Below are 24,176 nucleotides of genomic sequence, written 5' to 3' on the forward strand. Positions count from 1 at the left end.
AGATAAAATTAAATATCCCACAAAAATAAGCAAGCAGAATTAAACTTTGTGTCAAAGACATAAGTCATAAATTTAAATGCCAAAGTTTTAACTAAGGATCTTTTTCGTTAAAACTACTGCGTAATATGAAATAACCAGTGTAAGCATCAGTTAGCTAGCCCTAAGCAACCAAAGACCAGGCTGCAGTTGAAAAACTAATAAAGATAGAGTTAAGCTGATAATTTTCCCGCCGTCTCCATGCTTTTTTAAGTTGGGTATTGACTGGTCAGCTGCCTGTTAGCTATAGTTTTCGCGAAAATCGCCAGGACAGAGGTGAAAATTTTTGTATGAAAACTTGCAACTTTAAATGCATTTTTTGACGAAACTATTGCAGTCTAAAATGAAGTCAAAATCAGTCCATCGACTAAATTTTTTGCAAGCTTTCTAATGGTACCCCACACGATTCTTACAAATGAAAAAAAAATCAGCCTACCCCTCTCAACCCCCTAAAGTTCCCCCTTAAATAAGAAATAAGCAGTGTTGACTTATTTACAATATGAGTGGTGGTAATTGCTATAACTGTTCCAAATTTTAGGTATCTACGTCAAACGGTTTCTGAGAAAAACGCATTTAACTGATTTGCAAGACCGAAGTGATCCCATAAGTGTTCCGTGAACAAAGTTTTGTACGGAACACTAAAAATTAAGCACAATTACCCAGTGGGGAGCAAAGTTGGCACATGTAATGGTACTTAAACATACAGGAGAAACCTGTTTTACATAGTATATGGGAGGAGGCTTCTTTAGATCTGAAGGAATGTAGGTACATATACAAAATGCGAAGAATTTACACCTGTAGACACATCAGATACGAATACCAATAAGAACGACAGAGAGACAGATAAAGAAATATAATTTTCCGTTTTTCTGGTATATTGTTTTGAACTTTGTTACAGTCCGTGTGAATATATAAAAACTGATCGTGATCAATACAAGACATTTGAACTTACGACCCCTGGTTGTAAAATCTACCGCAACTTCTGCCTCTTACCATCCATTCTTAAGGTTCAGAACGAATTTTGACATGACGACTATTTCCAAATCGTATCGCTGTCGTGAGCACGTCGCCAACCCCGACTGCGTAGAAGAGCCGCGCGCAAGCGCGACCCCATCGATCCCCTACTCGAGGACAAGCCATCATTCGCCCGGCGTTATTTAATTGGTGAGTACATTTCCAAAATTTCCACCAAGTGCGCATCAAATCAGATTTCTTTTCAAAATTTGAACTTTTCGGTAGTAAAGTCAAAAACAAGTGCATGTACCTTGCGGTGGCGTTGATCATTATTGTTGCGAGTTTGGTCAAACTGCACGTAAGTTGATTTAATTATAATTCCCCTAACCAATCTTAGTAGAACTATACGTGACGTGAGCACGTCTCTTTTTGTCTCGTTCTAAGCTTTGACCACTTTTTGACTTTATTTCAACGCAATTTATGCCTTTCTTGTTTTGTTACATAACCTGATATTCGATACGCACCTGTGTTTTCGCTGACACTGCTTGATTCCTGCTTCATTATTCTTAGGTACCTATACGTAGGTTTACAGCCAGTGATTACTTACCTGCCTTTGCGACACTTTATGCCGCTATTTAACAGAGAATACTGAAGGCTTTTAATAATAAATATTCATTTATCACACGATAAACACGTTTATAATAGATCTTTAAATTTAGGTACTGTTTTATGCCTTAACTCCTAACTTCTAATATAAAATTAAGTAAGTTTTAAACTAATTTACGGTGTCACTCGCCCGACATGTTTCGGAGAGACACGTTAGGTCTCCATTTTCAAGCACTAAACATGTCGCGCGAGTGACTAAAAATACCGTAAATTAGCTTAAAGTTAGTATGTCTCACGGTAGTTTAAATTCGATTAAAATTAAGCACTTGAAGGTTTAAATTAAACTAATAGAGTGGCTATTTTCTTTTGTCGTGGCATTTTTAGTGATGTGCCGTTCCCGGGAAAATTCCCTTGGTGGGAAAATTCCCGGAAACGTTCCCGGGAAAATTCCCATATGAAGGGAAAGTAGGGGAATTTTGAAATGGCGCATAGATATACTATTTTATTATCAGAAATTCAGTCAACACTTAGCATCTTAAACTTTGAAAAAAAACATTATAAACTGTATCTCATTCGCCTACGTAAATTCCCTATACTCCCGGGAAATTTTCCCTTTCTTCCCGGGAAATTTCCCATTCTTCCTGGGAATTTTCCCATAGTTGCTGGGAATGATTACTCGGCCAAAATACATTTTTTTAAATAATACGCCATTATTCAACAAAATCAATACAAATCATCACTGTTTAATCAGGGTCAAAATAAGTTAGGTACTAATAAGAATGGTGGAGTTCCGTAAACTTTTTACCAAGAAACTCTTCTACATACGAGTGTTAAGGACGGGTTCTTGTGAATGTTTTTGCATTACATTATCAAAATATCCAATAAAATAATCTGTAGCCATAATTTTTTGGAGATTTTTTTTTTATATGTATCTATTTCTACGGAGAAAATTTCGAAATGATCTGACTTCGCATTCAGGTACATCGGGGGCTTAAAGTGATGCCATATATTTTTTTTGAAACATCTCAAGTGTCGAATGTTGTAAGCAAATCCACTTTCCAAGTGTTTTTTGGAAAGCCACTTTGCATTTTACGGTTTTTGGCTACTTTATTTTACTAAACGCAAACGCACTTGTCGTTACAGCTAGCTTTAATGAAAATTGTAATACACTTAATCTATTTCAATATTCCCCTGTTTGGGGAATATTCCCGGGAACACCGGGAAATTTCCCAGGAATTTCCCATATGGGAATATTCCTTGTTCCCGGGAAATTCCCACGGCACATCACTACCTGCATCCCTTTAATGCACTACCTACGGCGCAGTATACCTGTGATAACAAAGTAGTCAACACACACGTCAACAACTTTCTTAGCTACGAGTATACTTTAAGCTAATTCTATTATTAAAGATAGTGTCCATGTGTAAGCTTTTGCGCTATACAGAGCGCGCAAACCAATTCTGAAGTCTGAAAAATAAAGTAGTTGTATGCATTTAACGGTAGCGGTGATAATAATAGTTGCCATACTGGTTATATTGTGCAATTTGTGCGTGAGTATTGTTTTTAATACTTAATATTCATTTCATATAATTTCATTAAAATATTTAAATATTTATACTTACCTACATTAATTTACTTACACACGCACACATACAATTTTATAAATTTACAAGCTCGTACGTATCTCAGTATGTATTTGATTCGATATAGTAAATATATTCAGTAGGTACGATATTTCATAAAGTATAATGACAGATTTGCTAGTAAATTGTCTATTACCTAATGTTACAATGAACTACATACTTTAATTGATTTGGATAGGTTATTTTTTATAGGTATGTGTTACAGTGTACGTATTTACTGCTTAAATTATAGGTAGGTATAACCAACTAGGAAACTACAAAACGAAATAGGGCTCCAATCAAAATATTATGCGCACTGCGCACCAATCAAAATAACTGTAGAAGGCATCATACGTATTGGAGTATTATTATTATGCAAATCTCTCAAATATGTATGTAAATATAGCTCTTTACATAAAATGTAAGTACCTACCTTTGCTTGTCATGTCATGACAAAATAGTAGTTGCAATCTAATTATGGTTACAAAATATACTACGACTAGGTGCTGCACCTTTCTCGTCATCTTCTATACATATAATAAAGCTGTAGAGGGTCGAAAGTCTGTACATGGAAGATATTTGAAAAAAAGTTGGCTGGGGATACTTAGAATCGATAACAGAACACGTTCCAACAGTTTTTAGAATTTTTGTCTGTTTGTCTGTTTATCTGTTTATCTGTTTGTCTGTTTATTTGAACGCGCATCACGTGAAAACGGCTGAACGGATTTTGATGCAAACTTTACTAATCTGTCGAGAAAATCTCCGGCCAGGTTATAGGCTACAAAAATTCAACCCTTAAAAGGGGGGGTAGCCACAACACTGGCTTGATTTAAGTTTGCCCCTGAATCTTATGGCGCTACATAGGAAGGAGGGGCAAACTTTTTTCAAATATGTGCTACCACTATTGAGTACCCTGGTAAACTAACAGATGGCGCTAAATTTAATACGTAGTAACATGAATAGCCACCGAGGAAGGTTTTTGCCAAATTAACTCTAAGTTTAGATGAGGGGGTACGGACATCAATAAATTTAACTGAATAGTTATGTCCATTTAATAATATACAACAAAATTAAACGACAGTAAATTAATTACCCCTCATTGCACAGTGCCATCTTTTTCGCGACTACCCGAAAAAAAGAGAGAGAGAGTGTATTGTGTTTTCAGCGTTCGTGTTTGTATGTAGGTATAATATATTTATTTATCTGAGTTTCTTTATTACACCTTAACTTCTGAATGCCTTAACCTTAGCCCGACGTACGTGACACGCTGTACGCTTACCAAAGCCGTAGCCATAGTCAAACATTCGGACCAGTGCAGGATTAACCAATAAGCAAAACAAGCACGTGCTTAGGGCACCATCGTTCAGGGGGGGGCACCAAAATGCCAGGTTGAAAAAGTAGAACAAATTTTATAATTAGGGACAGACACATCATTTTTACCACACGATTTTTTTTTAGCTGTCCAAAAGCTAATTTGCAAAACTAATGGCGCGTAATTCTTTGGGAAACAATCGGTAGCAGAAGAGTCGTGATTACATGCATAGATTCGATTTCAACCCACTCTTTTGCGGTTCGGCGTTAGGTCTTATGCGAGGCCTTCTGCTTTACGGCAAAGTTGATCTTCTGCCTTAATTACACTTGGGCGTGGATCCAAATCCAAGCTTTCCTCTTTCGCAGCTGGGCCTACTGCTTTGCTCACACTTCGCCAATTCAATTCACTTGGTCAATTCCAAGCTCTGCTTTCTTGCATATGCGAAGCTAGGCTGATAGAAAACTGTCCCATCCCTTCTTTGTATGAAATCCTGGATTCGCGCCTGGTTGGGACTAAAAGTAAAATTGCGTTTTTTATATCGAAAAATTTTCGCGCTCGCTTCGTTCGCGTTTTCAATCACTTTCTGAGGTATGATAAAGGTGACATTCGGATGGCGACTGCAGCAGCATTACTCTGTTGCAACGTTACTGCTGCGGTACTGTCCATTTTTGTCATAAAATGATGTGACTGATTTCCATACTAAAAGTAAAAATGTACAACTGTCTATCATATTGCGTTTTTATATCGAAAAATTTTCGCGCTCGCTTCGCTCGCGTTTTCAGTCACTTTCTAAGATATGATAAAGGGGACATTCGGTTGCCGACTACAGCAGCATTACTCTGTTACAACGTTACTGCTGCAGCACTGTCAATTTTCGTGATAAAATGATGTGACTGATTTCCATACTAAAAGTAAAAATGTACAGCTGTCTATCAAATTGCGTTTTTATATCGAAAAATTTTCCCGCTCGCTTCGCTCGCGTTTTCAATTACATTCTCACCTAAGATATGATAAAGGTGACATTCGGGTGGCGAATGCAGCAGCATTAGGTACTCTGTTGCAACATTACTGCTGCGGCACTGTCAATTTTCGTGATAAAATGACTGATTTCCATTCTCAGCTGTAATGTTGCAATGAACTTCACTCAATTTACTAAAAAAAATAATGTAATCTGAATGACCCTAGGGAGAGGAGGCACCATGGTCTAGAAATGCTTAGGGCATCAAAATATCTTAATCCGGCACTGCTTCGGACTTAACCCGACTTACGTATCGCGCTGTACGCGTTCCAAAGCCGGGCGCCTTCGGCGCCCTCATACTCAAAGCGTCGGGAGTAGCCCGACGTACGTGGCGCGCTGTACGCGTTCCAAAGCCGGGCGCCTACGGCACCCTCATACTAAAAGTGTCGGGCGTAGACCAACGTACGTGACACGCTGTACGCATTCCAAAGCCGGGCGCCTCCGGCGCCCTCATACTAAGAGCGTCGGGCGTAATGTACGCGTTTCAAAGCTGGGCGTCTTCGGAGCCCTCATACTAAAAGACTCGGGCGTAGACCGACGTACGTGACACGCTGTACGCGTTCCAAAGCCGGGCGCCTTCGGCGCCCTCATACTAAAAGTGTCGGGCGTAGACCGACGTACGTGATACGCTGTACGCGTTCCAAAGCCGGGCGCCTCCCTCATATTTAAAGCGTCGGGCGTAACCCGACGTACGTGACACGCTGTACGCTTGCCAATGTTGGGAGCCGAAGGCACCCTCATACTCAAAGCGTCGGGCTAAGCCCGACGCACGTGGCGCGCTGAATGCGTTCCAAAGCCAGGCTCCTTCGGCGTCCTCATACTAAAAGAGTCGGGAATTGCCCGACGTATGTGGCGCACTGCACGCGGTCCAAAGCGACTTCGACTTTCTCATACTAAAAGAGTCGGGCGTAGTCGGACTACTACAAGTTGCGCTCTAAAAAGTATGAAACAATAAGATTATCATGCAGGAAATTATAAATGTTATAATTTTTTGAATAAAAAAATACAGCGTTATGTAATTTACAATTTTTTATATATTTAGCAGCTTACTGACACAAACCGAATACCACGCGGGCGGAGCCGCGGGCACAGCTAGTCTAGAATAATTATGAGTTGGTACTTTAGCCTAATATATGCATTAATAACAGGAAATCCTTGCGTCAAGTCCTTTTTACCGAGGTCTTCGTTCTGACATTTGTTATTCAGTATTTAAATGCGTAGTTACTGAAATCGATAAACCCATATTAGGTATCTGTGAGATGCACTCGAGCCTGCGCGCTGCACCTCCTATGTCATTGCAATCATTATCCAAACACGGGTGATCCGATTTTATGATCCTTATATGTTGTTCTGAATGTTTTAAACACTTTCTCTCTCTATCGCTCTTGCGTATTCGAGGTATAGAGAGATAAATAGATGTTTACGGTAGAATCTCTGGTTTGTACGAAGACCCGAGTTGTCCGTACTCGCGCAAGCAATGTGAATACACAGAGCTTATCGATAGAGTATCGATGAATCAGACGTGTATAAATAATTTAGACCAGAGAGACTACCTGTTGCGTCCTGTAGGGCTAACATGGTTGTTTTTTATATTATCATCTGTCATCATGCTTGGTACGTTCTAACAAGTATGTAGGTAATTGTGCGAAAGTGAGGCATGAGACCGCCGCTCGACGCGATTTTCTTATTTATTTAAGTGCACCTAGTTTACTTTCCGTTGAAAGCTTTTGCTTTGTTGCTTGATCTTACTTTTTAACATAACGTTGCGTAGAAAGCAAAAGGAAAGCGATAACATAGAGATATAGAACTTTACTACCAGAATATACACACGCGGCTACACTAACTGTGTAGTGTAGACACGCTGAGGCAGGGCGGTGTTCTGGTGTGTACAGACCTTTAGTTTGAATCTTATCGCCTGTTGCGTCGACTCGCGCTGTTACACCGGGAAGAGCGGATAGATTGTGCTTAAAACTTCTGCAATATGCTACAACACTGGAACCTACCCCTAATTTTACAAAAGAAAGTTATTTAATTACTAAATAAATGAAACTGTAGGTACTCAAAAGGGGGCAAAAGTTACAAAATTGGGAGAAACCTGCAATACCTACTAGCGTGCTTCACGAGGTTCGTTATCAGTGTGGCATGAGGAATGAAGCTGGAAACAAATTATCGGACGCGGCTGACGGGCGAAGTTCTATTGACGTGCATTATTTTCGAGAGAAATTGATGTTTCCTTGGGCAATTTCTTTGTTTTTTTGCTCCATAATGTTATTAAACAAAAATTAATACTTAATCAAATTACTTACCTATCGCTTACTTTTTTTTCTTAAACTTCAGTACCTACTTACTTTATTTTGTAACCATCAAAAATAAAAAAAAGTTTTTGGACAACAAGTTAAACTTACAAAAAACATATTGATCATTTACATATACACGATAGTAAATAAATAAATAAAAAATAAATTGCAGTGTTGGCTAATCCTTTGGCGGTCGGTATATGATTCATTAGGCAAAGTATGACTAATGAGTCATTTGACATGTTATAATACTTATTAAAAAACAACCATCAGACGCGTGTCAGATTTGCACGCGCAAGGTTCCGTAGTGTCTTATCTTACGATAATTATTGTCACATGATCAATCCTATCTTACATCCAATTGTATCGTATTCTATCGCATAAAAACAAATAAGTAATAACAATCACACCCAATTTGTCGATTTTCATGTAGCATATACATATTAAATACCATGAACAAAACTAAAAAACTACCAAAAAAAAACTGAATAGAAATACCCAGTCACTGTGAATATCTCAATTGTCTTTTAGGTACCGTAAAACGGGGTGAGTAGCTGAGTAGGTTTCGCGGGGGAGGGGAGGTGAGTTTTTATGAATGGGGAGAGAAGGTTTGAGAGGGGGGTGAGAAGGGATTTTAAGGCTACTGCTACAAAAATAATGTATTCCAATTTAAAATGGAGCTATAGTAATACGCATAATAAAAAAAATCGATCCAACAATCTTCCAAAATCACCTACTATGAAAACCCCTCTCACCCCAAATACGAGGCACTACAGGGTGAGGTGGGTTTTCCTCTTTATCGTCAAAGTTATATAGAAATGGAACTACCCAAAATAAAATAAAAACTAAAATACAAACGTCCGGAACACTTATTATATGCACCATTCAGTTTTCATATGTAAAAATAAAATGTTATCGAGGTTTGAATTTCAGTTTTGACTACTCACCCTATTTTACGGTACGATTCATGATACAGGTACCGTCCGTTAAGAGCCAAACGGATGAAGTTTAAGAGTCCCCAGCAAGCTCGGTTCTTCATACAAACGTAGTTAATGGTCTCATTTTAAAATGACTAGCTAGATTGCTCTGAAACTTTGTACATAGGTACTAACAATAGGATAAGGTACATCTAGTCCTGTAATTCGTTTTTGTAGCTTCAAATAACAATTCAACGCGTGGTTTTAAAATGAGTGCGAAACTCCGTTTGTATGGGAAAGTGAAATTTGGCCGAAATTGCTGGGAACTTTTAATATTCTTTGAATTCACCATTTCGTTTTAAAATGAGAGCGTAATATCTATCGACGACTAAGTTATTGTGATTCTTATGATACGTTGGTAGGGATTGCAATCCGGACTGGTTTTGAATCCGGCCGGATCCGGCCGGATTTTGGCCTCAATCCGGCGGATCCGGCCGGATCCGGCCGGATTGGTATTGCGGATAAAAAATTCATCAAGTCATGTATTTTATCATGTTTTTAGCGTTATATGCGAAGTTAAGGATATTTTTTAATGGATTAATAAAACGGGTGTCTTAACAGGAGACCTATAGGCTCTCCGAAACATGTCGCGCGAGTGACTAAAAACAAGTGAGTCTAAACCGTAAATTATTCAATGTTAGTATGTCTCACAACAGTTTAATTCGATGACGGCTGTTTTAAGTTTCAAAAAACAACGTTTTCATTACTTAACCACAAATAAAATCTTCTTTTTCTCTTAAACTATCTATAGCCCAACCCACATTTCCAACAAAAAGGTGCTCTCAATTCAACCATTTTAGTTTTAGCAAACAAAATCAATAAACGTGTATACCTATACAAGTACATTTAGTAGCATAATAATAACAAAATAACATATAAATAATAATAATAAATAAATATTATAGGACATTTTTACACAAATTGACTAAGCCCCACGGTAAGCTCAAGAAAGCTTGTGTTGTTGGTACTCAGACAACGATATATAATATACAAATACTTAAAATTAAATACATAGAAAGCAACCATGACTCAGGAACAAATATCTGTGCTCATCACACAAATAATTGTCCTTACCGGGATTCGAAAACCCAGGATCGCGGCTCCACAGGCAGGATCACTACCCACTGGCTAGGTCAGACCGGTCGTCAAAAGTCAACATATATTTCTCTATTTAATTTTATAAATATTTATTCATTATATTTTAAATGCAGGTAACACTTATTATAAGTGGGCTAAAATGGTTTGTACAAAATAAAACGAACATGTACATTAAATTACAATGTAACAACACAATAAACTGAATATAAACCAATCCAGTACTTACGGTGCACGGAAATCTCACGTCACATATTTCGTCGGCTAAAAAAAAGCGCTGGTGGCCTAGCGGTAAGAGCGTGCGACTTTCAATCCGGAGGTCGCGGGTTCAAACCCCGGCTCGTACCAATAAGTTTTTCGGAACTTATGTACGAAATATCATGTGATATTTACCAGTCGCTTTTCGGTGAAGGAAAACATCGTGAGGAAACCTGCATACATCTGCGAAGAAATTCAAAGGTGTATGTGAAGTCCCCAATCCGCATTGGGCTAGCGTGGGGACTATAGCCCAAGCCCTCTCGCGCATGAGAGGAGGCCTGTACTCAGCAGTGGGACGTATATAGGCTGAAATGATGATGATGATGATGAGAAGACAGGCGTCAACTAACAAACAAGTTGTTGTGTTGCTGTTTGCGAGCGAGAAAATTCGAATACAGGCGAGAACTTTTAAATTTTAGCAGTGTTTTAAGCTGTTATTTTATATTTTAGCGCTTTATTTCACTTTACCGGATCCGGGACCGGATCCGGTGAATTTTGCCGGATCCGGTATCATGAAAAATGTGCCGGATCCAGCCGGATTACCGGATCCGCCGGACCGGATTGCAATCCCTATACGTTGGCTCTCTCGAATACTGAACCCTAAAATATATACGTAGACCGAGAATCGATCACACCCGGACCTGAGTACGTGACCGAAATGTGCAAACTTACCACCACGTATCAACTACGTAAATAGACTGTATTTTACTAGCGAAACCACGATCAGTGACATCATTTAGCGGGTCATTTGTTTTAATATGCTGTGGGGTACAATCGATAAGAAAAGGATCTGTTCGATAAAAATCTGTAAAAAGAAATCCAATCATACTTCATATAGTAAACCTGACACTAAATTCGTAGCAATACGAGTTAAGGAGTACGAGTCAAAGCCTAAATAGTATCTGTATCGACTTAAAATTTTCTACCTAAGTCGGTACCTACTATATTGAATACTGGTTTTTGATACATATTATGTTATTAAGGGCCGGGGAGAGACATATGTTTGAGTGCAACAAATAAAATTTTGAGTTCGTTATTTCCGAGAGCTTTGCTCGAAAAAAATATATCAACTCAAAAATGCGCGTTTTTCCAGAGATACTAGCTAGATCGATTTTTCGCCCCCGAAAACCCCAATAGCAAATATAGCCAATTTCAATGAAATCGTTTGAACCGTTTCCGAGATCCCCGAAATATATATATATAAATAAAAATATAAAAGATGTGCTCGTTTAAAGGTAGGTATTAGATTAAAATATGCACACTTTTACTTAGTGGGTTCATATATTTTAGGCAAGAAAATTACGAAATATTATGCACTTTTTTTGTTACAGTACATATAGAATCAGAAAAAATGTTAATAGTTAGGTTAAAACTTTTGAAGATAGCAGTACATTAATCGACAGTTCAATTACATTTATTGGATCAACAGGATCTAGCGAAGTCCTACACAATCTGCACTACGCGATAAGTTGCAGATAAATATGATTAGACGTTGTCTGTCTCTTGAAAATATAAAAAAAAAATACTACTCCAAAAATTAAAAGCAAATCTATTGGTTCGAGCAATTACGTACCTAATTCTGATTGATATATCGAGGCAACTTTTTTTCAGGCCGAGTATAGGTTCTTAAAATTCTTGATAAACCAACTCTTAAGAGATACAAATCCTATTAACTAGGTATCTCAACCTTGAGAAAGACATAGTAGTGTTACAGATGATTAAGTTAGACACTATTTTTTGAATACCTAGCCTATCTTGTGTCCCACTGCTGGGCAAATGCCTCCCCTTTCTTCCGCTACTCATCACGGTTTGGTGCATGCTCCCGCCAGTCCCTGCAAAAACCGGCGAGGCCACCCCGCCATCTCTTTTTTGATCTGCCTCTGCCCCGGCAGTATGTTCAAACGTTTATAAAACTGTCAAAAAAGTAAATAAAAAAATACTGAGAGCATATTTTATTGGCCGGATAAAGGATGACTCACGTTAGACCGGACCGTGTCCGGCCCGGAGCTTCCGGCGCTTACTTTTCGATGACATGACAGGCGATCACGTGATGCTTTCCATAGAAAACGATGCCCGGAAGCTCCGGCCCGGACACGGCCCGGTCTAACGTGAGTCATCCTTTAAACTTTTGTGATACCTCAACTTATAAGTCGAAGACATTAACAGTAGTGCGCATGCGATGCGTGTTCGGTTCAGATAAGTATGGAATAAAAGTTACGTTTCACTATCTAGGCGCCCCCGCACACAAACTGGTTGCTTAGGTCGTTATAGTGATGAACTCTGTCGATACCCATGTTTTATATTGGATTTATTTTTTATCATACCTAGATGTCTCGCAATTATAAAAATTAAAATATGAAATTGTTAAATGTTAAATACAGGATGTGTGAATGAGTTTATTATACACGTGAATCTGATCTCTCTGATCTCCATGGTCATCCGATTCCTTCCAAATAATTCGATAGGTATGTATATAACATAATATCAGCTTTAAACTTTATGGCCTTCTTTATAAATTAATATCTGTTGTAACTTTAAAATTCAAGATATAAAACATTTGCTTCTAATATGAAATTAAGTAAAAGAACATGACTTAATTTACCGATTATAAAGCTATCTAATCAATAAAATTGCAATAAGACTATGAATCCACTTACATTGTATCTTTATATTGGAAATTTTAAAATGAAAGCGTATAAGTAAACAAGTTTGACATTATTTTTTTAATATACATAGTTTAATTTCATGATTGCTGTGTACCAGTTACTATTATCGATATTATATTATATTATCGATGTCGATAGACTAGGGGCACGATTAATCCGCGCGGGCGGAGGACGATCTCGAGCGGACCGATCGCCCGCCCACGGGCGGCGCGGGCGCAGGTGCCCGCCACGCCATATTATATAATTTTTAAGAAAAAAAAACCGACTTCTATGGGGGCCGGTGAAAGATTATTGTAGATGGTATACTATGTAGAAAAGGAGGTAAAACCACTCACTTTTCTACTAGGGTCGTAGTTCTAGCCTAACCTAACCCACTTCTCTGATAGCAGTTCGGTTCTGTGAGGATCGCAGTTCAAACCTAACCTAACCCACTTAACGGCGCATACGGTGCGGTGTACGGGGGTTTAAGCGGGAGGGGCTAGTAAGATTGGCATCATCATACTTATATACTTACACATTTTATGGTAGGTAATCATAGTGGTTTATTTAGTTAAGGTATCATAGTGGTTTTCCGGGTCAAGGTCCGGGTCCGAGTCCGGGTCTGAGTCCGGGTCCGAGTCCGGGTCCGAGTCCGGGTCCGAATCCGGGTCCGAGCCCGGGTCCGAGTCCAGGTCCGGGTCCGGGTCCGAACCGGATCCGGGTATGAGTCCGGTTCTGGGTCCGAGTCCGGGTCCCAGTCCAAGTCAAAATCGAAATTCGTAATCATCAAATGTGTACTATGCGTTGTTGAAGAGTTCTATTCTGGTCATCATCAGCAGTTCCATTTCATCAAATGCGACAGTCTTTAATGTAAATGCTTGATTTTATGATGGATACACAAAAAAATCTATGCGTATGCCTTTAATATTTGAGGAGTTCCCTCGATTCCTTATGGATCCCATCATCAGAACTCGAGCTTGACAAAAATGTGGCTTAAAAACTTAACTTGCTTAACAAACATAACGAAGAGGAAAAATCGCCAAACGTGAACTATGCGTCGTTGAAGAGTTCTGTTCTGATCATCATCAGCAGTTCCACTTCATCAAATGCGACAGTTTTTAATGAAAATGCTTAATTTTCTGATGTAAATACAAAAATTTCTATGCGTATACCTTTAATATTTGAGGAGTTCCCTCGATTCCTTATGGATTCCATCATCAGAACTCGAGCTTGACAAAAATGTGCATTAAAAACTTAACTTGCTTAACAAACATAACGAAGAGGAAAAATCGCGAAACATGAACTATGCGTCGTTGAAGAGTTCTGTTCTGATCATCATCAGCAGTTCCACTTCATCAAATGCGACAGTTTTTAATAAAAATGCTTGATTTTTTGATGTAATTACAAAAATCTCTATACGCATGCCTTTAAGATTTGAGGAGTTCTCTCGATTCCTCATGGATCCCATCATCAGAACTCGAGCTTGACAAAAATGTAGCTTAAAAACTGAACTTGCTTAACAAACATAACGAAGAGGACAAATCGCCAACCGTGAACTATGCGTCGTTGAGGAGTCCCGTTCTGATCATCATCAGCAGTTCCACTTCATCAAATGTCACTTTTTTGGATGTATATGCTTGATTTGATGATAAAAACCCAAAAATCACTATATGTATGCCTTTAAGATTTGAGGAGTTCCCTCGATTCCTCATGGAACCCATCATCAGAACTGGGTTTTGACAGAAACGGGACCAATCTGTATGCATATACATTCAATCAAAAAAAGAATTTTCAAAATCGGTCCAGTAATGACGGAGATATGGAGTAACAAACATAAAAAATAAAAAAAATAATAAAAAAAACATACAACCGAATTGATAACCTCCTCCTTTGGGATTTGGAAGTCGGTTAACAAACACCGCCATACAATAAAACGCCTATTCAATTTGGTAATCACTTTTCAACGGCTTCTTATTTTTTTTATCCGGCCATTAAAAAAGGGAGGAAAGTAATGTTTAAGTTTTTATTTAGTCTTTTTTTAAGTGCAAGACATATTATTCTTAGTTACTCGTACTAGTCTCAAAATTTCGAATAGCAGCTACCTACTGTTCGGCGTAACTGATGTATCCAACAACTATAGCTGAAAAAATTGGTCTAGTAGTAATGCCGACGATCAGGCGTAGGCATATTTTTTTCCAGAATATGCTTTTTTTTCATTTTAGTATATTATGATTTTTATATTTTTTTATGTTTCAGGTAGCATAAACGACATTTCTCTACAGCCAATACAATATGTGAGATATCGTTTTGTAAGCTAGTTATAAGTTATAATGACCTGTAGAATGGAACCTATCCGTAGATTCTAAAAATAATTAGCATTAGGCGCCATACAATCGTGTCGCTGTAAATGTATATGCTAATATTAGCAATCAAATCTTTACATCGTAGCGTAGGCTCCGTAGAAAGCTTGAATGAGCGCCGGTGAATGGACGGTGCTATATTACATGTCGTTTGTATGTCGAGCTTAAGGCCAGCTGCACATTTCCTTTAGTAGACTACGGTGACAAATTTGCGAGCACACATGAGCTGTATTTTAATGTACAATGTCTGCAAACTACTTATGTAGAACCAACCAACCAACATACAACGTTATTGAACAAGTTACAGCCTGTAATTAAATGTTTAAACATAAACAAGTTTCAAATTTAAAAATGTGTATAAGTACTAGGTGATTCAGGAGTCACGCTTAAAAAGATACCAATATACCTATATGAAAATCACGAAAAAAGTTCCTGCTCTAGAAATTTTCTATGGAAAGTTCTTTCTTTTCTATGGAAAAAGTTATTCATTCCAGATCCTGACCGCTGACATCAGCTAGTATAAAATGTATAAGTACTGTAGGTACCTACCTACACACATCACGTCCTATTTGTGCTAGTATCTAGTTTTGGGTACCTATGTCGTGACTTTTTTCTAGATTCTCTTGTCATTTTTGTCTTCCTGTGCCAATCGAATCATATCCACAGGTTATTCTGATCATATCATTTTATTTATCATTAGTAACACATTTTTAGATATCAAAATTAGAACAGTTTGTAGCATTTCAATTCTAGTCTACGGTCGAAATGTCTTCCCACAAGTTTTAATTAATATATCCTATGACCTCATCTGCTTAAATATTTTTATTTTTATCCAAAGTCAATCCTGACCATTCTCTTGAATCTAAACTAATTAGAACATCTATTATAATTTTAAGCGGTAAGTCGATAAGTACATACTGATCTGTTTAAAGGTAGATACCATCCCTGCATAGAAGTTTGTACCTACTTACCGACTTTCCTTCTAGAAATATGATTCTATAGGTACCTTCTAGTTATATATGGTGAAATTCACTATTGTACTATACAAAAATGTAAGGGAAATGTTCACTTCTAAGACTTTCTTCCAATAAGTATGCAGCCGTCCTAACAACCTGATTGGAGCCTATGCGATGTCTGGCCCTTGTTTATGGCACGTTTGGACTAGGCTCGCAAACCGGTATTTACTTGCGCTACAGTCCGAGTCGTATTTCGATTTCTGATAGTTGATAGTTTAATGCGTGGACATCACCATAATATGTACTGCAAGGTATACTCGTAGTTGTTGTGCTAGTTAGTTTAAATGTTTAACCGATCTGGTTTAGAACGAAAATATAAGTACATAGATGAAAAATGTAAGACTTACTAAGAAATATATATTGGTAATGGAATCTACCATTTTTTTTGTAATTTAATACAATTATTTTGAATTTGACAGAGTTTTGTGATATTTGAAACTACCTATACTTAACTTTTTCAATAATATCAATATTTTGGTTACAACTCTTGTCCTCTTTTTTGTCAACTGAACTAGATGACTAGATCAAAATACGCTTAATCATAAGATCCATAAATCTGATAATCGTAATAATAGAGTATGACGGTTTAAAGCTTAATTATAACCTTGATAATCATATTGCACATTTGACTAATAGTTTGTATTGTGAAAAGTGAAGGGAATCAATTAAATAATTATAAAAACATAATTCAAAGGATTCCGATGGACACAACTGTTGATAGCATCTTAATCGCCAACACCCACAGGCCGCGCTACAATGGGGATCGGGACCGTTTTTTTTTTCGTTATAAAAACATCAAACAATGATGTTATGCATGTTAATCCGTGTATCGTTTGATTGATTTACGTCATATCTGCTTTGGACACGAGGCAGAGATGTTTCCGAAATAACTAGCTGAAGAAACCATACCGCATCATGTATACACCTGCAAAATTGCATATCCTCTTTATGAATGAATTATTTTCACAATGTCCATGATGTTACGAGTATGTTGCTGCTCGCTATACGATGCTAGACGACCTAGTTAAATAAATAAATGAAAAAAACCATCTACACAAATCGTCTTAGCCCCACAGTATAAACTTAATAAGGCTTGTGGTCCTAGACAACGGTTTTTATAAGATAGATATAGATAAATACATACAAAATATCCTTAGCTCAGGAACAAATATTTGAAACTGCAAAAAAAGCCCATACCAGGATTTGAATCCGGGACCTCCTACTTCGTAGGCAGGGTCACTACCGATACCGACTAGATTAGAAGGTTGTCAACCACCGCCGCCGTTTTCTGTTGGCCATTTGTTGTTACCAAGCAAAGCACAAGCTAAAGAAAACTTGGCAACTATTTATGGGATACCCAGAATACGCCGGTGATCATTGATTGTTATGTTCCATTAGTGGCAGAAATAGGGACACACGTCTTTTTTTTTATGCCAACAATATACGTATATGAAACCAAGTAGAAATTTACAGCCATTATAATATCTGCATCCATACTTTTTCTTATTGCTGAACGTTCTTACTCATTAATGTAGATTCTGTACACAATTATTAAGCATCTACTCGTATCATCTCCGCACTTATTTTATCTACGATCATACTGTGACTCATACAATTTCATCCAGTGTTAAAAAAACTATGAATCTAATATGTCTGAGACAATCCTGCAAGATTCGCTCGGCAACCGATGACTAATTTATGTTTTTGATGAACTGTAACCAATTAATTATGATTGATGTGTCTCGGGCGTGATGTAAGATTTGGCGGAATACGATCAAATTATTGGGACCAATGCTTAAACAAGATTGTGACGATTACACATTTTTTATAGAGATATGGACGGCACGGCCCACATATAATATTTTATACAATAAAACCGACTTCACACAACAGTTTGAAATGTTATGAATATTATTTACAAGTGCATGTCATAACAATTACAATTAGCCCCAAAACCTAAAATACTTGTCGTGGAGGAGTTCCATTCTGGTCTTCAAGTGCAGTTTCATTTCACCAAATAGCTCAGTTTAATGCTTGATTTGTTGACGAAAATACAAAAATAACGAGGTATATGTATATGTTCATTTGGTTGTTCGTTCAAAAGAGGAGTTCCCTCGATTCCTTATGTAGATTTTAACAAAAATGGAACCAATCTGCAAGTAGAGGTATATATGTATATAGGTATGTTTTCATCAAAAACGATGGAGTTCTGAGGTCTCAGACATCAGAAAAAACCATAAGTAGTTAAAACCGAATCAAAAACCTCCTCCGTTGGGAATTTTGAAGTTGGTTAAAAATATCATATTACCTAATTTTCATAAGTGTTTGCAAACTTCTACCACCTTGCACACCTTAATTATTGAAATGTATTCGTCACCTAGACGAAAAAAGAAAAGTGAAAAGCGATAACTATACGAGTAAATAAAATGAGCTCAGAAAGGGTATGGAACCCAAGCACTGGAACACCGGAAGACGCAGCAATCGCAGCCTGCTACGCTGTGTTGTCCCAAAGGCGCACACGACGTTTTCTACAAAAATTGGTTGATATAAAACTGTTTCATATTTTTATTGTGACGACAGATAGTGGCATATAATCAATGACCTCATGACAATTAAACGTGTCGGCAAGCATTTATTTATGGATATAGGTACCTGAACAATCCCATCTTTGATTTCAGGTTCGGAATGGGCCCCCAAGAAACTCTGGTTTTGGCGATAAGCATCGTCGGGGCAATGGGGTTTATCCCCCATGGTTCTATTGGGGAAAAGGTATGTACAGGTTTTTAAGTAATATCTAATTTCACTAGCAAACTACTTAGGTATTATTTTAAAATCATATGCCAAATCAAGTCTCGTCACAAGATTGCCTATAAACTTATGCTGCTTTTTTGCTGAACACGGTTGGAAAAACAGCAAATTTAACTACAATTAAATTAACAAGTCAACCGCTTTATAACTAGATCGTTTTAATCTAATAATTATTTTGTAAATCCTCGTAGGGTCCTAGAAAAGTACACCATGATCAAACAGAACGTAAAAAAATCTTCACTACTTCTCTTTCCACAGGAGCCTATGTTAACCGAAGCTTTACTTCGTGAAGTGGTGGAGCGCATGGGCAAGGAGTTCAACGAGGCGGCGTCAGGATACCTGGAGTTCCCTCAGAGCGAACGCCACTTGGCGCTCATGGCGCGCGCCTCCAAGGACCTGGAGAATGAGCAGCTGGACTACGACTCGCTGATCAATGGCGACCCTAGCCCGAGCTTGCGCGACCAGGAGTATCTGCAGCACAGGTTAATATTACAGTTTATAGTCTGCCAAAGCAAGTTGGCAGCTGTCGGCTGCGTTATTTACTGGCACCATCATGCGCTAATCGTGCTCCTTCGAAAATCTGAAATAGTAACTAAGGTTCCTGTGATCCTAATTCCACCCTAGCTCGAGTTAACGCGTGCAGGAATTGTTTAATTAATCTGGAAAAAACGAGAACATCCCGATGTTCTTGATAGCGCAAAAATAATGTAAAATATGTTACATAGAAAAAATACGTAAGGCTTTGCGAGTGGTTTTTCTATATGAAGATTAAAAACGTTGATTGAGTAGAGTACCAACCATTTATAGTAAATACCTACCTAAACTGTATTAACACTTTTAAATTCTGTTTAGCTCCCTCTGGGGCCACCAGTACGTCACCGGCGGCGCTGGCGAGGGCCAACAGCGGCTGCAGCCGTCGGGGTTGGTCCCCAACCGTCAGATGGTCAAGACCGATGCTGTGCTGCCCGCCTACTGCAATCCGCCCAATCCCTGCCCCGTCGGATATACTGGTGAGCTCTCCGTTAATATGGGCAACTGTGGGACAGATATAACAAGGTGTAACAAAATTCAGTACCTATAGTGTTTTGATTAGGAAAAAGTAGAAGGAAAATCTTTTGACAGAAAAAAATATTTTTTAATACTTTTAATAGGTACGATACATCACAGTCCGTTAGGGGCCGTTCAAGTATTACGTAAGCACTGTTTCTTTGTTTTGCTTATTTTGGATGACATGGGGGGTAGATGATGATTACGTCATCGGTAGTTATTTACTTTTTTACACGAATGGCAACCCTCACATTGTCTATGCTTGAAAACGAAACGCTTTTTCGCGGATTCCCGCAAATAATGCATACGTTCAGTCACTCGCTTTAGAACCGAGTAGGGGAATTACCGCACGCTATTCACTTGTCTAAATTTCCTAGCGAGTAGACGTATTGTAAGATTTGTAAGCATAGGAAAGCAAGTTAACATTATTGTTACGGTTAATTCCATTAGCCAAAGTTTAATGTTTATATAAGATGTCGTTTCAAATAGACAAATCCAAGTTATACCTACCAAAAATTGTTTGAAAGTTTTAAAAAATTTCATACAAGTACGAAAGTACGAAATGTACAAAAGTTAGCTAACGAAGTGTAGCGAAATTATAAATTACAAGCAAAGTCCGACAAGGAACTAGATATTATTGTATCTAAGAGAAAAATTATACAAAATAAAGAAAAAATAATGAATGAAAATATATAATACAGAAAAATTATAATTATAATATAAAAAAATACATTTATAATTGAAAAACGTTTACGTAAGCATGGGGGGAGGGGATAAGAGCTTTGCTTACTTTTGCTGACAAGGGGGATGGGGGGGTAAATAATTGTAATAAATCTGCTTACGTAATATTTGAATGGCCCCTTATATCAAACGCTGCACGTATGGCTTCTCTAATGATCGCTACAATCTCGAGCTATTATCATTGAGCAAACTTCGCAACGTTCTCTAAAGCATCGATTCATATATTCTGACGTAAATAATAATAACGTACATTTGTATTGCAGAAGACCAAGGTTGTCTGATCGAGTTCGAGAACACGGCGGCGTTCAGCCGCGAGTACCAGCTGTCGCAGCGCTGCATGTGCGACGCGGAGCACATGTTCGGCTGCCCCGAGCCCCAGTCCGACCTGGAGCTCAGGTTTCCTGAACACAAGAACCTCGTCGCTAAGAAGTATAAGCCCGATGTAAGTCCTCAACGAGTTTGAGACGGTTACTCTTCTTAGGGCCAGTTGCACCAACCACATTTGACAGACTGATCAACATCAGCCGGCGCGCCCCGGCGCTTTAATATGAAACTTTCCATACATAAAAATTTTGCGACCTCTTTAACGATACGAACAGTTTGGTGCAACCGACCCTTAGTATTCCTTGAAAATAGGTACTTATTGTTTACTCTTTCTTTCGCCTGCCGTATCGTAAATATGAAATAGTAAGAGTAGGTATATAATTTTATTTCTTTATTTTTTTTTCAGGTAGAAAACCCGTATCTCATGGGCGAGCGCCTTCCGATCGCAGCCAAAAAAGGTTTCGATGTGAATTCTTATTAATATACTTACTGAATTGTTAATTATTACAACATCTTAGACGGGTCTTATACCAGTATCCGTTAGTTGAATGTCAGATTAAAAGTGTTTTACTAAGTGTGTCCATTAACTTGCTGATTCTAATTAGATATATTTCAGACAATTTTTAAGCAAAATTATAGTTTTGAAAGCTAAGCAACTACTGTTTCTAAAAAATCGTTTGGATAAAAACCACAGCGTCTATAAGACGATATTTTATTGTATTGTATTCATGCAGTATGCGCTGCAACCTCATAGGATGTCAATGGTAAAACCATAGATAATATTCTAGTCAACTTATTTATTCTTAACTTACCTATTGAAATTTACGAGTTTTAATCCATAAGCATTAAACGAACTTTGTTTTGAAATTATTTGCGTTAGATTTTATTATTTCTGTTTTACTAATAGCTTGATTTTGAAAAAACATTGCCAAGTTTGACTAATAACGTAATGTAGGTAAGGTAAACGTACTGGTGCTCGACGCGGTCCCAGTACATGTCATCTTGAAACTTAAGTCATTGCCAATAGAGATGACAGCAAGGTGTCATCTATTGAGCATTAGCATGTCGAGCACTAGTACGTTTACCTTATGTAAATTGTGAAAGAAGCAACAATACATGTTCCCGTAAGCTTAATCTTAGAGTTAAAAGTTTAAAATGTACAAATGTTGCCGTAAACTCTATATCGGATGAAAACTGTAGGTATTTGCATAGTCATCGCATATGTATAACATTAAATTACCGTTTTATACAGTTACGTTTCTGACATTAATTAAGTAATTAATTATTATGAACATACTTAACTATAAAGTGCTAATTTTATATTCTTAAGACGAAAGTGGAGGGCCCGCACAAAATCGCCTTTTCATACAAACGTAGTCCTCATTTTTCTCTCTGGAAATTAAAATTAATGAAAACATTTTGACACAATTTGTTTTACATCAACCACAGCTAAGATTGGTTGTTTTCGAATTTCAAGTATTATAACACTTAGGAGCATTTTTTTATGAAATCTGTGTTCATAACGCTCGCTCCTAATTTTTACAGTAATCAAAATCTCGAAAAAAGTCTAAAGTAAGGCATAACCATAGTTAACATCCAATTATCTAAAACTATATTTTCCATACTGTCCATTTCCAGAGAGGAAAATGGAGATGGAATACGTTTGTATGGAGAAACGGCCGTCCCCTTTCCTCTTAATAAGGCTTTTATTGTGCTAAGTGTAACGTTGACGATGCTGTGAACTTTATTAGATGTATATAAGTATAACTAACTTTATTGGGTTTTGTCTTTTTAATTGCATTTAGCATTTTTACATTTTAGAGGAGGTATAAACCTATGTATAATTATTGAGTTAAGTACAATTAGATTATATACCCGCCAACCCGCACTGGACCAGCGTGGTGGGTTGCGGTTCTTGTACATTACAATCAATGAAGTGCCGCAACTGCTAATTTTCACCACCAACTTGTATGAAGAATGACAAAACCTGCAGCGTGACCTTAGAATGAGAAGGAAGGAATTATACTAATCCAACAATACACATTATAATTCTAAATTATACCTGAAAAAATCTTGTGAAATCTCTAAAATATTTATATACTATAAGTACTATAACTATCGTATTAACTATAAAGGTACACGGCAACCTACACGGCAAAATCTTGCCATTTGGTCACGCAAGTAACTACTTTATATCTACAATGACTGGATTGACTTGATTGTGTAATAAAGAAAATATTTCAGGAAGTATTGTAAAGTCCATTTTGTACAACAAGGCACCGAGGCAACCATCATTACCTCTGACAAAAAAAAAGCCCTACAGATTGGTACAGTTCCTACACCTGTAATCTATTCTCTCTAAGGTCACAAAGTAAAATGTCAGGCGTATTCTGATTTTAATAACAGGTTATGAATTATAGTCCGACCGCTTAAATGAGTCCTAAATGAATGAGGCTTAAATGAGCGGCAGGCGTACTGCGCCCGCACCTTCCCCGCCGCCCTTAGTCGTCTCTCCCCGTCGCCCCCGTACCGCGCAGGCGAGGACTCATTTAAGCGGTCGGTCTTTAGAAGTCAGAATACCTTTACCAATATCTGTTTATATTGACAACTATGAGAACAGAAACCATTAAAAGAAAGTAGTTGTAAATACGTAGACGTCCCCGAAAATACGTCTTCCTTAGTGTTTCTGTAGTTTGAAACGGTAGGTATAATAATTATATATATAATTATTTATTTGATTGTATGTAGGTATGCTAGTCCAGCCCAGCGGTACCTCACTTGATGTAATCGATGTATTCACAATAGGTTTCTAGTTGTAAAACGATGGTTACCTCACCAATAGAATGGAAATAAGTCTAATGAATTAGGTTGTAGAACTCAAAACTCCCAACTGTGCTCCAAAATTAAAGTAATTTGTTTCCATCAGTATTATTTCCTCAAAACGCATTGTTATTTTTTTTATTTTGGTCATAATTGAATAGTTACATTAATGGACCATAGTTGGTAAGTTGTAACAATCTGTTTTTATTGCATTGTGTCACAGTGTACAGGTTCGTCCGG

At 37.7% G+C, this 24,176-nt stretch overlaps 2 protein-coding genes across 3 annotated transcripts in view; one reads left to right on the plus strand and one right to left on the minus strand.

The window, feature by feature from the left end:
- LOC134680467 (uncharacterized protein K02A2.6-like) overlaps positions 1 to 24,176 on the minus strand; it is a 303,959-nt gene that overhangs the window by 117,590 nt on the left and 162,193 nt on the right. The gene's annotated exons all lie outside the window — the stretch shown is intronic.
- Positions 1,177 to 22,892, plus strand: LOC134680424 (neuroendocrine protein 7B2). 2 transcript variants are annotated; one of them, XM_063539556.1, is made up of 7 exons: positions 1,177 to 1,348; positions 15,077 to 15,114; positions 18,875 to 18,965; positions 19,263 to 19,486; positions 19,857 to 20,014; positions 21,056 to 21,234; positions 21,523 to 22,892. In XM_063539556.1, coding segments are annotated over exons 2-7 (729 nt in total). In that variant the 5' UTR covers positions 1,177 to 1,348; positions 15,077 to 15,112; the 3' UTR covers positions 21,598 to 22,892. The 2 variants fall into 2 exon arrangements, with proteins under 2 accessions (XP_063395626.1, XP_063395632.1); XM_063539562.1 differs by lacking the exon at positions 15,077 to 15,114.

Source organism: Cydia fagiglandana, chromosome 1, assembly GCF_963556715.1.
Source record: "Cydia fagiglandana chromosome 1, ilCydFagi1.1, whole genome shotgun sequence".
Taxonomy (NCBI): domain Eukaryota; kingdom Metazoa; phylum Arthropoda; class Insecta; order Lepidoptera; family Tortricidae; genus Cydia; species Cydia fagiglandana.